Here is a 15690-nt window from a genome sequence, read left to right on the forward strand (position 1 = left end):
AAGATATTTTCCTCCGTGTTTCACACTTATTTTTGTTACTAAAACCCACAGTGCATTAATAACGCCAAGACAGGTCGAGGAGATTGCACTGACAACAGTCACTAAAAAATACCCGGCCGATGGAAAGATCGAGTAGAATCCGAGACATAAACTGTTCGAACTTCATGTTCAGCCACGGCAGACTGCAGTTCAGATATTTCTGTAGTCGATCGATCACCATCTGTGATTTCGATGTATCGAAGCTAATGAACCTCACTGACCATCAGCAACGCCTCCTCGTGACATAATTTGCAATGGGAAGCTAGTCGACAGCGTTCGACTGTGGGAGGTGAACGGTACAGAAGGCAATGATCAAGTTGGTGCTAGTTTTCACTGAGAGTGGCGATCTCCGCTTCTTTAAATTGTACGACGAGATGGGAGACGGGCAGCGGCTCGTCTTACAGGCGCGGCTTATAGCTCGCGTGCAGGAGCGCTGCAGGCAAAACATGAGCGAGATATTTGACTGCGCAGACCTGCTGGGGACGGATTCGCGCGGCGCGTTCCGCCGACTCGACACGCTCGTCGTGCTGTTCGGGATAGACGGAGGAGAATCGCCGCTCTACATCCTCGATCTGATCGACGCCTTCATTCACGCGCTGCGCGCGCACTTCGGAACACCCGACCAGCTGGTGGAACGTGCTTTCGCGCTGCGCCTGGACGAGGTGTCGCACTTGCTGGACGAGATGGTGCAGGGCGGCCTGGTGCTCGAGGCAGAGCCTGACGAGGCGGTGGCTCACCTGAGGGCCCAGTTGGACAGCGGCCCAGCAAGAGGCCGGTCTTCGTCGGTGAGCTGCTTCCTCTCGGGTCTCGCCACGAAGCTCCGCGAGTGAAGCGAAAATCTATTGGTGCACACGAGAACCCTTGTATTTGCCCAGCTGTCAGAGTTTTGCAGCTTCCAGCAGACAGATAAGCACAGGCAGAACTTTTACTTAGTTATTAAAATGCGTTCTACTCAGTGTCAGCGATGCAGTTCGTTACTTATTCTTATAATTACACTGTGATAGACTTAACAAATGTTTACTGGTTTACTAGCTATCCTAAATTTCGCTAAAACTTTACAACGGGCCATTCACCTCTACTGTGTTTTGGTAACGCTTAACGCAGCTGGTCATGTTATATCTGAACAGCTGATTAGTATACTTACTAACGTAACGATATTTTGTCTAGATCGCGGGTAAATATTAAGTAAATAACGAAACATTTTTACGTATAGAAGGCGATGGAACTGATTTAAAACAGTTTTTTTTTCTCGCCACTTGGCATTTGTTATTAATGTACGGTATGTACTGCAGGCCGCAGGATATAAGCTAACAAAAGTGGAAAGCGAAATAAACGCCCAAGCTAACATAGACATCCGGCTACGCTACATGTGTCTGCGGCTATAAAAAACATTCCACATTTACATCCCCTTGGCTTTGCCAGCTCATTTCTTTCCATCCTAACGTAGACCTCGGGCTGCACTATAGATCAGTCACGCGACAACGTAGATTAAGCCTTTGAGGCGAATTCATTAAAAATATTTAAACACAGGTTGTGAAAAAGTGCTGTACATATCAAACAAAACGTCTGTGTGTGCCAAAAGCAGAAAATTAAGAAATGGCCGTACACAGCGCGAGTAGTTCTGTTGGTACCTCCAGGTCTGGAAGACGCTCTTGATACAACTGTTGTTCAGTTAATGATACGCCACTCCAATAGCATTTTCTATAATTTCATTAAGTTCACACGACCTGTTTCGCCCCATTGTATTAGGCCATTATCAACTGCATCTGTTAAGTTATGCTGTAACTTTGATTGGTGTTGCTACTATACAGCATAGCTTTGATACATTTGGTAATGGCCTAATATATAGGTCGAAGTCGGTCGTGTGATCTTTACAGTGTTCTAAGAAAACAAAATGGAACAGCGTTTCTTTAATAAGTTCTTATTTCGTCACAACAAAGCTCCATATTTCAGGTGAAGTTATAAGTAGTATGGGCCTACAAAGTGCTGTATATGCAGTATGTAAGGAAACACCATCCACAAAATGAGATTAATTTGTATGTTTCTAGCATTTAGACGTATCCTGTTAACACCTGCCTGTTGCCTAGTATTAGGAGTGAGCAAGTAATCGCATACCGGATGTTACAAATCACAGTGGTTAAGTCGCAATTTCACAAAAACAGCTGTACAGTATCTGGCTGCAATTTGCCCCAACTATGTCACAAGCAGCTATTAAAAGAATTTAAGTTTTAGAACATTAAACTGCTAGGAAATTTGATACACGCTATTGGTGTATAGCCTACCTAGAATCGAAGAAATGAACGAAAAACCTAGATTTCTCTGAGAAAAATTTTAACTTATCTGGCAGCGGCACTGGTGCCCCGCTAGTGTGAGCTATTGGTCGTATAGTGTAGTCTGAGGGTAAGTTTAAAGGGTCATACCCGGTTGAGAGTTCAAGCCAACGAATCTGAATGCCAAATAGAGGCTGCGGTAACAGACTGACCTCTTAATCATAAAAACTAAAAGTGAAAAGTAAATTTAGAAAAGGTGTAGCAGATAATGGACAAGGTTCCGTCTAGTACTTCGATGTCCGAGGAGGAGCGAGCTCCAGTTGTAACTACTACCAAATGTGTAACAGCAGTGTATTCACAAGATTTTTCAACACTCAGATACACAGGTAGCTTTAGGTATTGCATTTAGACTATTACAATGTTGACATTTAACTGGAAGATACGTGGTTTGAACTTGATAATAAATCTGAGTTTAATGCTGGTTTAACAGAAGAATGGACTTTTCATTATTCACTGTGTACTTCATTTATCATACTTTTCAAATAACGTAATGTCTTCAGTGAAACACTATTGAAATACGCGGTTTGCAAGCATTAGTCAGTTGGGTGACAGTTCACCTGGCCAGATACAAAACTTAGTAGTTATACTTGACAGTATGTTCGCTGCTATTGTAACTAGACACAGAACAACACGTACAGTGATAAATCGCAACAATCGCATTTTAACACTGCGGAATTTTAAAAGTTGTGAATTCGTAAACTGCGATTTTTAACTGTTAAAAGTAGCAAATAAAATCAGTTACCGATAAGTGGCATTCACAGAAATCACTGATACCAGAAAGTTTGCCCATACGTAGCTACAACATACTATCCTCTCATTATCTGCTTTCAACTCCACAAGGAGGCACACTGCCAACATCTACTGACCGTGCACGACCCTTTATAAGGTTTAGCCCTGTGTATCTCCAAACATTCACCAGAAACAACTCTGAACGTAACTTATATTTTCACAATGCGAAGCAACTAATCTTAGCCACTTAATGCGGCCTATGTTTGAAGCATATCTCGCTGTTTTACATGACGTCACGAATGTGCTGCTACATTTATCCGTCTGCTGACTCTTTACTAATGCATACAGGACGATGTGGCATACCGATAGTGGTAAGACCCTAGACTCGCATACTGGAGGTCGAAGGGTCAGATCGCCGTCCAGCCATTCAAATTTAGATTTTGTCTTAAAATCGCTTCTGATCAGTGCCAGATTCTTTGTCCATCCTTTCCCAATCCTCACTTGCGCCCCGTTTCGACGTCTTCAATTGGACGTGATAATTCCAATGTTCCTTTTCACTGCCTTGTTTCCTATCCTAACTGACAATTTGAATGATTTTGACGAATATCTTATGTACTATGAATCTTTAATTCTCCAGCGGTGCATACGCTTGTGTGTAACTGCAATTAGCAGAGACGTACTGACAAGATGTAGTGGGAACATCGTGAGCTGGCTAAGTCACTAATAGCATTACCTCCATTGGTAAATGGCCAGTACAGAGACTGTCTGGCACGCGATGTGTGTGTTTTCTAGCGCTTTAATGCCGAGAGCGCAACTCTCAGAACTCTTACAGTAGTTCAGTAAAGGAACGGTAGGTAAAACATGGTAGGGAAGAGCGTTGTACGTAGGATGAGTTTTGGTCGGTACTGGAGCCTAGTCCAGTGGTCGTGAAACGGAAACCCGCGAGCCGCATGCGACCCGAATCAAATATTCGTGCTGCCCGCTGTTCGCAGGGTGTGTGTGTGTGTGTGTTTATTTTATTTATATAAAGGCGGCTTCACGCTTAAGTGTGCCTGAAAGCACGTTTACGCAAGTGTGCTTGCCCAAACATGCATGAACTTGTGTAGGAGAAATCTGCACAAGCATCAGGAATGTCCAAGCAGCTTCATGCTTGATCGAATTCAGATTGTGCATGCGTGGGCGCGCTTGAGCCTGTGTACGAAGAATACGGAGGCTTGTGCAAGCATTTGTCAGTAATCTGGTTTGATTTCATTTTGTCCTGTTAAATTACATTCTGTACAAAGGCTGTACTCTACTCCAGGTCAAATGAGTGTTCAATTTTACACGGAGGAAGGTAGAAGAAAAATAAACAGCTCTGAGAGATGATTTCCATAGCTTATCAACCACGAATAGTTAATAGGGAATGTTTTCGTTTCTTTAACCACTCATATCACGTTTTTTTCGTAACACAAGCAAAAAGGTTACCAAAGACAGTGTCGTCGTCGACCTCTACATTTTCTGATAAACAATCTAATGCATGTACAAGAATCCTTGAACCGTGGGTAGGCGCCATGAATTTGTGCATGTTTGCTCAAGAACTCTTGAGCAAGTGTACTTGTAAAGTAAGCGGTTACATGACTTAATATGCATCTAGCAACTAACAGCCAAATCCAAAAACTTCAACTACTCTTAAGAACTTCAGGTTGTAGTTCTTCTCAGTAACAAAAATAGTTATATTTTAAAATCTGCTTCATTTTAATTCACGTAGGTGAATTTGGTCGTGAGCAGAGTGTAATTCACTGCCTACATCAGGGGTACAGGAGTAAGTAGCGTGGTCACTGCAGGGTTAAAAGATTAGCTGCTACGGTATAAATTTGAAATGCGAGTTACGTGGATTCGTGAATGTGCTTCAAACCGGGTTTTCACAGGCATGAATTTCTTATACGTCAATCTCCTCAGTACCAGGCTTACATGCACGTTAGCGTTTCCACGCGTCGGAGTCGGTAATGCTACTTACGCGACTTTCTAGATGGCGACAAGTGAAATTATTCGTACGGGAGTTTGGCAGTTTTTTGCCAAACAGCTTATAGTGACGTTGATGAACAAAAATCGGGCATACAAGCGTTGAGTATGGAAATGGACATCTCGTAGGAACAATTTGACAGCACCCAATACGCTAGTGATTGAGTCACCTGCAGAGGACGACGTTTCATTCGAAAACCTATTTTGAAATCTTTTTGAGCCATATTTCCGGCTGTGTCTAAAACAGTAATATGCGTATGTAAGAAGCCGTTCCAGCTCGTATTAAATTAAAAGTAACACTGAAATATCTGGCAACTGGAGCCACTAAATACATGTATTGCATTTCGAAGAGGACTATTTTAAAATTTTGTTAACTACCGTTCACTGAAGGTAAGTAGGAATGTACGATTTCTGTCTCAAAGCTCCAGCTTTGTGTTTATTTTCAGGATTAGTCAAGGTTCTGACAGGCCACTGGCGTTGTAAATGTCTGTTTACTGGTCGGTACTTAATTTTGTAACCAAATTTTACACTACTGTATAGAACAGTCATTTCTCAACGATAACGCCAATACGAACACTTATAAATCTACATACAGCTTTAAAGGGGGTGAAGAGTAGATTTAAATTTCTGAAGTCACAGTTTTCCGTTTCACCGTGATATTTACTCAATGACGAGCAAAAATTATAATGAAATAAAACAGTATCGACTGTTCTGCAGTGATATGAACCTCAGCAAGGCCACACTATTAAAATACTTTTTAATCCATCTCATCACTTCAAAGGATATTGTTTACAAATAAATGACCATAGTGTTGCTGAATGCTAAAAAGTTGTTCCTGTCGCATTATTTAAGAAGCCACTTTAAAAAGTATTCATTTACGAAGTTAGACTAACCCTGTTATTCTGGAATGACGCCAATCTTCAAGTAAATAAACACGCGATTCTGCAACAGGAGTAGAATGGGAGCAGATCCACCTATTGGTAGTTGCTGAGGCTCATACGCCATGATGGGGAAAGGGACATCGTGCAAGAAAGAACGGCTTTCTACTTTCGTTTAGGCGTAAACGCCCCTACACACGACACAATTTATTGACCGACCGACCGACCGACCAACTTCGTGGTAGCCTTCGCACGTCCCGACTACATCTACATTTATACTCCGCAAGCCACCCAACGGTGTGTGGCGGAGGGCACTTTACGTGCCACTGTCATACCTCCCTTTTCTGTTCCAGTCGCGTATGGTTCGCGGGAAGAACGACTGTCTGAAAGCCTCCGTGTGCGCTCGAATCTCTCTAATTTTACATTCGTGATCTCCTCGGGAGGTATAAGTAGGGGGAAGCAATATATTCGATACCTCATCCAGAAACGCACCCTCTCGAAACCTGCACAGCAAGCTACGCCGCGATGCAGAGCGCCTCTCTTGCAGAGTCCGCCACTTGAGTTTGCTAAAAATCTCCGTAACGCTATCACGGTTACCAAATAACCCTGTGACGAAACGCGCCGCTCATCTTTGGATCTTCTCTCTTCCATCAACCCGATCTGGTACGGATCCCACACTGATGAGCAATACTAAAGTATAGGTCGAACGAGTGTTTTGTAAGCAACCTCCTTTGTTGATGGATTACATTTTGTAAGGACTCTCCCAATGAATCTCAACCTGGCACCCGCCTTACCAACAATTAATCTTATGTGATTATTCCACTTCAAATCGTTCCACACGCATACTCCCAGATATTTTACAGAAGTAACTGCTACCAGTATTTGTTCCGCTATCATATAATCATACAATAAAGGATCCTTCTTTCTATGTATTCGCAATACATTACATTTATCTATGTTAAGGGTCAGTTGCCACTCCCTGCACCAAGTGCCTATCCGCTGCAGATCTTCCTGCATTTAGCTACAATTTTCTAATGCTGCAACTTCTCTGTATACTAGAGCATCATCCGCGAAAAGCCGCATGGAACTTCCGACACTATCTACTAGGTCATTTATATATATTGTGAAACGCAATGGTCCCATAACACTCCCCTGTGGCACGCCAAAGGTTACCTTAACGTCTGTAGACGTCTCTCCATTGATAACATGCTGTGTTCTGTTTGCTAAAAACTTTTCAATCCAGCAACACAGCTGGTCTGATATTCCGTAGGCTCTTACTTTATCAGGCGACAGTGCGGAACTGTATCGAACGCCTTCCGGAAGTCAAGGAAAATGGCATCTACCTGGGAGCCTGTATCTAATATTTTCTGGGTCTCATGAACAAATAAAGCGAGTTGGGTCTCTCACGATCGCTGTTTCGGGAATCCATGTTGATTCCTACAGAGTAGATTCTGGGTTTCCAAAAACGACATGATACGCGAGCAAAAAACATGTTCCAAAATTCTACAACAGATCGATGTCAGAGATATAGGTCTATAGTTTTGCGCATCTGCTCGATGACCCTTCTTGCAGACTGGGACTACCTGTGCTCTTTTCCAATCATTTGGAACCTTCCGTCCCTCTAGAGACTTGTGGTACACGGCTGTTAGAAGGGGGGCAAGTTCTTTCGCGTACTCTGTGTAGAATCGAATTGGTATCCCGTCAGGTTCAGTGGACTTCCCTCTTTTGAGTGATTTCAGTTGCTTTTCTATTCCTTGGCCACTTATTTCGATGTCAGCCATTTTTTCGTTTGTGCGAGGATTTAGAGAAGGAACTGCAGTGCGGTCTTCCTCTGTGAAACAGCTTTGGAAAAAGGTGTTCAGTATTTCAGCTTTACGCGTGTCATCCTCTGTTTCAATGCCATCATCATCCCGGAGTGTCTGGATATGCTGTTTCGATCCACTTACCGATTTAACGTAAGACCAGAACTTCCTAGGATTTTCTGTCAAGTCGGTACATAGAATTTTACTTTCGAATTCACTGAACGCTTCACGCATAGCCCTCCTTACGCTAATTTTGACATCGGTTAGCTTCTGTTTGTCTGAGAGGTTTTGGCTGCGTTTAAACTTGCAGTGAAGCTCTTTGCTTTCGCAGTAGTTTCCTAACTTTGTTGTTGAACCACGGTGGGTTTTCCCGTCCCTCAGTTTTACTCGGCACGTACCTGTCTAAAACGCATTTTACCATTGCCTTGAACTTTTTCCATAAACACTCAACATGTCAGTGTCGGAACAGAAATTTTCGTTTTGATCTGTTAGGTAGTCTGAAATCTGCCTTCTATTAATCTTGTTAAACAGATAAACCTTCCTCCCTTTTTTATATTCCTATTAACTTCCATATTCAGGGAGGCTGCAAAGGCCTTATGATCACTGATTACCTGTTCTGCACATAGAGTCGAAAAGTTCGGGTCTGTTTGTTATCAGTAGGTCCAAGATGTTCTCCACGAGTCGGTTTACAATTACATTACCGATTGCTGCTTGCTCCCCGCATGTCCTGACTTTGCCCCGCACCCTTTGAGGCTGTTGTCCTTTCTGTACTTGACAGAGGCCATCTAACCTAAAAAACCGCCCAGTCCACGCCACACAACCCCTGCTACCCGTGTAGCCGCTTGCTGCGTGTAGTGGACTCCTGACCTATCCAGTGGAACCCAAAACCCCACCACCCTATGGCGCAAGTCGAGGAATCTACAGCCAAGACCACCTACAATACATTTATTGTAGGTGGTCTTGCTACAGCCCACACGGTCGCAGAACCGTCTCAGCCTCTGATTCAGACCCTCCACTCGGCTCTGTACCAAAGGTCTGCAGTCAGTCCTGTCGACGATGCTGCAGATGGTGAGCTCTTTCATCCCGCTATCGAGACTGGCAGTCTTCACCAAATCAGATAGCCGCCGGAAGCCAGAGAGGATTTCCTCCATCCATAGCGACACACATAATTGGTGCCAACATCAGCGACCACCTGCAGATGGGTGCACCCTGTACCCTTCATGGCATCTGGAAGGACCCTTTCCACATCTGGAATGACTCCGCCCGGTATGCACACGTAGTGCACATTGGTTTTCTTCCCCTGTCTTGCTGCCATATCCCTAAGGGGCCCCTTTATGTGCCTGACGTTGGAGCTCCCAACTACCAGTAAGCCCACCCTCTGCGACTGCCCGGATCTTGCAGACTGAGGGGCAACCTCTGGAGCAGGACAAGCAGCCACGTCTGGCCGAAGATCAGTATCAGCGTGAGACAGAGCCTGAAACCGGTTCGTCAGACAAACTGGAGAGGCCTTCCGTTCAGCCCTCCGGAATGTCTTTCGCCCCCTGCCACACCTCGAGACTCTACTACGGGTGAGGGATCAGCCTCGATGTGGAAGTATTTGCACTTAGCTATTTCAGAGCCGTTCAAGTACACTCTATTCCTTCTACAGGATCCCTCTTGGTTTTACGCAGAAAAAGTGGTTTACCTTGGCTGTTTTAGAGGTAACAATGCCGTGGAAGCAGAGAAAGCTGTGGGCAAAGAGGTGGCTAATGCAAGGAAAGAATTTTAACCGCGTTCTGCTATTTAGGCGGCTGGGATCCGAAGATTTTTCGTAATTATCTACGAATCTTGCATTTCGGAGCTGCTGAAAAATCATCAAACCATACTTAAAGAAAAAAAGTCATGAGAGATGGTAGTTACGACGAGATGCTGTTAGCAGCTTTGATTTCTAGCCACTGGCAGTAGTTACGAGGGCTTAAAATTCAGTGCTGCTGTAACTCACAATAATCAACTAAAATGATTCCTCAAACATGCAACGTGATGTATAGCTGACTGAGGAAATACATCATGGTAAAACGAAGTAAATAAAATACGTTCATATAACATGTATTTAGCATTACAGATTATCTGTAAGTTTAAGAAACTCATTTCATATTCGAAGAAGAAAGACTACACGTTGTGGTAGCACACATAATCTAATAAATACAGCAGCAAATACATAAGAAATGAAGCATGTAGCCACTGTTAGCACTGTGGAAAAAATCCCACAATATACTCATACCAGAGGCCTTGGATATCGATTGGACTTTCTTGACACCTATAACAATGAACAAAGTATATTTTATCAACTAACGTCCATTTAATGTCGGTATTTCGGTTTTTAAATTTCATTTCCAATAAGTATCGGGAATAAAACATGAAAACAAACGGTCAACGGACTTTTCTCACTGTGCCACACGAAAGCATTATGGATTCGCTACAAAACGAAAAAGTGCTTAATTTCTTTCACCTATATTGCTATACTCTTCGCACAACGTTTCCACAAACATCTGCAGTTTTTAAATTTCTCCAGGAACTCTGTCCTGAAAGTTTCGTCCTTCTCGCAACCTGTCATGTATATTGGAACTGCATTTAAGCCCGCGCGCAGTGACAAGACGAAGTTTTGTCGAGCTGTTGGTATGATAGCGTTTCACACGCTGCAATATGTTGAATTGAAATAAGAAATTGATGCGTCTGGAAAACCGGCTTTGATTGATCTGACGGTAGTGACTCTAATAGCAACTTTGTTTCCGTTAACATTGGCATCGAACATTTCTTACCGTAGTGTATTCGCGTTGTGTACAACGCTATTTGTTGTTGTTGTTTTCGTAATGTCTGTTAAGTCATGCCAAGGGACGAGGAAGTACTGCTGCGCTATTGATACTCGAAGTTTCAAGCAAACAAAACGAAAGGCGTCGTCATCGTTTTTTTTCTTATTTATCGTGACCTTTGGTCTGAAAATCATAAGCAGATGATTGCATTTATCCAAGAATTGCGTGATTGGTTTTACAACTACGATATTAACATATTTCGATCAATGAGTGTTTGTATAGTAGATGGTAATGGACAAGGGCGTACCCAGGATCTGTACTGGGGGGGCAGTCATACTAGTCTCAGGAAACAAGGACTCGAGACAACATACAGCACTTCTTATTAAATAAAGCAGTAAACCAGTGAAAAACTGCTTTTAATAAAAGTTTTAAATGCAAGAATGCAGTTGTACAATCCGAGAAAACATGCAGCATTTCTTATTAAATAAAACAGCAAACTAGTGAAAAACTGCGAATATCTTCGGAGGGGGGGGGGGCAGCTGCCCCCCCCTCTGCCCCTCGCTGGGTACGCCCATGGTAATGGATTAGGCACGGGGGTAAAAAAAAGAAGGGAGGTGCCACTACAGGCTTAAGCTGTATGTTTTGAAGTTAGTGGGCGCCATTTTAAGTAGCCCAAAACACGAGCAGCCAACTGTTCACGAGTGCTTGTTTTTCATTATTTCTATCTTGTGTGCGCAATAACTGCTTCAAATACTAAGAATTGTAGAGCGTACATAGTGTCAGGAAGGCAATTTCTAACTTTTTTCCGTTCTTGAATGCGTATTTGCTGTAGTATTAACGACACACTGACGTCACGAGAAGTGTCGCTGCAGTGCAATGGTCTAGGTGAGATGGCAGACATCGGCTTGAAGTTTGTGACGTAATGACACCTCCCCTTTACCTCCATGGCATTAGGTGTATGAAATAGATTAGCTCGTTTGTGTAGTATTTCATAGAGTGGTCGTCGGTGAGCGAAACCACACTACAGGAGAAATGGTGGGAATAGCATGATATGGGGACTGAATATGGAAAAACTCTAGTTTCCATAATTTTACTCTTATATCTTGTAACGATTTTGAATTTCAGGCAAATATGATAGCACCATTTTTAAAAAATGAGACAAATTTTAGAAACGTGGTTACAACCAGACATGATTTTAGTCTTAAATTTTGGTAATGGGAGATTCATTCCAGAGTATTAGCACCCCCTCACTCTGGTCCATCGATACCTCTACAGTCTGCTGCCTCGTCCACACAATTTCTTTTCCCAGAAAACTTAATACAGCAAGAGAAAACAGAAAACCTAACAACTCTATACAACAGATGACAAATGAGACATGCAAACATACACTAGTGCTATGAAGCAGTGACGTGTTAGATGACCTGACACATTCTTTCCTTTGATCTACATTGATACTGCTACGGTAGATGTTACTGTGTTTTAAAACGTGCTGCCAAGCCATGTCCACATCAAGAGGCTGGAAACATGTTCAAAGTTCAGTGGGCACTTCCACCCTCTTTCTCACCCCGGACGTCCCTGAACCAAGTGACCTCATTATTGGCAACAAGCTGAAAATTTTGTGCCAGTGTTCTCTGTTTACGAAGACTACAAACTTTTAATTAATATAGTGGTAAAAGTTCAAAGTACAGTAATATTATAAGAAACCATCATCAATAATAATCTCACATTAGAGCACAAATATCTTTTTAATGTGGTTTCACGAAAGACCTTTGGTTCCATGTTTTAATTACACCATTTGACATTATCGGAACATGAGGGAAATCTGCATGTGCGTTTGTGTGTCAGCCCTCAGCCACTGCTTTTGTGATTAGTGCCTAGTGCACTGTAGAGAATGAGGTCGAGAGAGGTAAATGCTGTTAGAAAGAAGAAAAAACAATTATTTCATATTTATTAATAGGCAAAATTTGACATATTTTAATTTCATATTTTGAACATTGTAAAGGAAACAAGTTACAGTAATTTATTCATTTTTGGTTGTTGTTTCCAATACTTTCCTGCATTTTACACACTTTTGGATCAGTCCACTGAAAAGTGTAAAAATGGCGTTTTCTTTACAGGGCTGCTGGATGTGGTGGCAGGAGGGTGCAAAGGTCATGTCATACAGTAGGGACTGTCGCAGCAGCATGAGTTACAGGGTAAGGAAATTGCTGCAGAAGCGGCATAAGGTCAGATACGGATATTGTGGAGATTGCACGGGCGATGAAAATCTATTCTAGGTGTGGTGGGCAATGTCATACAGAGTGGACCTCAACTCAGGACATGATTTTAGGAAGTCATAGCCTTGTTGAAGTATGTGACTAATATATTCAAGACCAGGATAAAACTGAGTGGTAAGAAGTGTACTCCTAAATTATTTTCTGGATGTATCAGCAGTAAAAGGATTGGATGTGATGGCTAGGGACTCCGCTTTTACACTAGGCTGGCATGGGTAATTACATCCACTAAAGACTTAAGGGATAATGGCGGTATATTGCTGTAAACAGTCTGCATCTGAACAAATACATTTGTCTCAAATACCAGGGCTGTGTGTGAGGCCGCATTTAATGTGAAAAGGATGACAACTGTCAAAATGGAAGTACTTTTTGTTGGTAGGTTTAACATGGGAGAATGTATTTAGATGCCAAGAATTTTAACAAGTCAGCCTCACCCTGAGTCCATATGACAAAGATTTAATCAAAGTATCTAACCAAATCAGGTGCTGAGGGCTTATGGAGCCCAAGGAAGCCCCCCTCTGAGAGACCTATGAAAAGGTTGGCCTAGGAAGGAGCTATTTTGGTCCCTATGGCCATGCCCCAGATCTGTTTGTAGGTCAGCCCCACAGAGGTAAAGTAGTTGCTGGTAAGTACAAAATTAAGATGAGCAGGAAGGAAGTCATCTTTGGAATTGGGCCAGTGCTGATTGAGAAGTCATTCAGCGGTAGACAGACTGTGTACATGGGGGATATTGACACAGGAAGAGGTGGCAGCAATGGCGACAAACATGGTGTGAGTGGAATGGGCACAGATTTCAGATGCTCTAGGAAATGGTTGATGTCCTTAACATAGGTGAGAAGACTCTGTACTGTGGGTTGTTGGTGTTGATAAACTAAGGCAGATATATGTTTGGTGAGTGCTTTGAAGCTAACAGCCTTGTGGTGGCCAGGGTGGGTTTGTAGATTTTAAGAAGGTAAAAGGTGAGGGTGCTCCATTTGGGTGGTGTAAAAAGTTCTATGGATTGAGGTGTTAGTCCTTCAACAGTTCCAACCACGACCTCAGCTTTATGTACCAATACCACCTTAAAATCATTTCTTACAAGCCTTCCAAGACATATGACCAGAATTTTTTGGATTTTGTTCAGTGTCATTTGACATTCTGCTATGATGGTCATTGAAGGTGTCATGCATTGTTCTCTTGACAGCCAAATGTTTCATTCAGCATATATCTATAGTCCAGAATGAGATTTCCACTCTGCAGTGGAGTGTGCGCTGATATGAAACTTCCTGGCAGATTAAAACTGTGTGCTGAACTGAGACTCACTCGGGACCTTTGCCTTTCACAGGCAAGTGCTCTACCATCTGAGATACCCATGCATGACCAAGGTAGGAAACGAGGTACTGCAGAATTAAAGCTGTGAGGATGGGTCACGAGCCGTGCTTCAGTAGCTCAGATGTGCTGGCCAGTGTGGCTGAGCGGTTCTAGGTGCTACAGTCTGAAACCGTGCGACCGCTATGGTCGCAGGTTCGAATCCTGCCTCGGGCATGGATGTGTGTGATGTCCTTAGGTTAGTTAGGTTTAAGTAGTTATAAGTTCTAGGGTACTGATGACCTCAGATGTTAAGGCCCATAGTGCCAATAGTGCTCACAGCCATTTGGACCATTTTTGCATCCTCCTCGGTAGTATAGTGGTTAGTATCCCCACCTTAGCTGGCACAGTAGCTCAGTGTTCAGACAGCTGGTTGGCCTCTGTAATAAAAAAACTGAGTGAGATCAACAAAGAACTTGAACGTATGTCAAGTGACATCTGCAATGACCAAACACAATGATCAACAACAAACAAAATGCAAAAGAAAAAAGATGGTAGAGCACTTGCCCACGAAGTCAAAGGTCCCAAGTTCAATTCTTGGTCCAGCACTCAGTTTTAATCTGCCAGGAAGTTTCATCTATCTATAGTCTTACTTTTGCACCTATTATGCAGTAATCTGTTTCTTTACAGGGACTGTATATTGTGGAGGTTCCCATTATAAACTGTTCTTCTGGGTACATATATATCCAGTGCATGGTCAAATATTCTTTTAAACTTAAGCCAGAGCTCCTCTACATGATTCTGGCCTGTGCAGAAAGTTTCAGGTTCCTTATTGAGATAAGGCATTGACTTTTTATCTAGTTTACTGAACACACATCTTTCTGTTTTAGTTCTCCTTTGTGCTTTGTTAATGACAATATCCCTGACCTGATCATGCAGGGATCACAGTGTTGGTGCCTGTGCTGACTCCTCCCTATGTATGCCAATGATTATGTGCCCATCGTCACTGGGGCATGGAGACTCTGAGCAATGGATTACTGGCCAGGTGGCTGTTCCTGAAGCTTGGTGGCACTTACAGCTAGAGCCCCTGTTTGAAGTGGGTGGCACCCTGGCAGATGACTCACATAAGAAGTGGATGAATCTTTCCCCCACAAGTAGTCATATGGCCCCAGGAGTATCTTTAAAAGGGAAGAACTTGGGCAATGCATATCGATGTGACCCCAAGACACTTCCTTTCCTGGCTGTGCTGTGGAAGGAACATCAGGCTAAGTAACAAGCAGAAGAATAGCCCCCCCCCCCCCCCCCTCCAATACCTGTTTTTGTACGAGGACATGTGGGGATTCTTTTTTGGCATCCTCCTTTGTAGAGACAATAGAGGACAAGTCTTTGGAAGTTGTAACCATCTTTGAAATGAAGAGACGATCATGATTGGTTTTGATTAAAACAGCATTCTCTGTTCAGTCAAAGGTGTCACTTGCTGCTTGCTTATGACAAGCTGAGTAACATTCCAGTGACTATCACTCCCCATAACAGTCCAAACATGGTTCAGGGCAGACCTCTTG

General features: G+C 43.0%; 1 protein-coding gene across 1 annotated transcript; it reads left to right on the forward strand.

Moving 5' to 3' along the window:
• Positions 1 to 413: 413 nt before the first annotated feature.
• LOC126101273 (AP-3 complex subunit sigma-like) lies at positions 414 to 869 on the forward strand. The gene has a single exon (XM_049911956.1). It carries the CDS (start codon positions 414 to 416, stop codon positions 867 to 869), a length of 456 nt encoding a protein of 151 aa, XP_049767913.1.
• The last annotated feature ends 14821 nt before the right edge of the window (positions 870 to 15690 follow it).

This window comes from Schistocerca cancellata, chromosome 9 (assembly GCF_023864275.1).
Source record: "Schistocerca cancellata isolate TAMUIC-IGC-003103 chromosome 9, iqSchCanc2.1, whole genome shotgun sequence".
NCBI lineage: Eukaryota > Metazoa > Arthropoda > Insecta > Orthoptera > Acrididae > Schistocerca > Schistocerca cancellata.

Excerpts from the sequence above, each read along its gene's own strand:
- LOC126101273 (XM_049911956.1), top strand. The coding sequence starts at position 414 with ATGGGAGACGGGCAGCGGCTCGTCTTACAGGCGCGGCTTATAGCTCGC.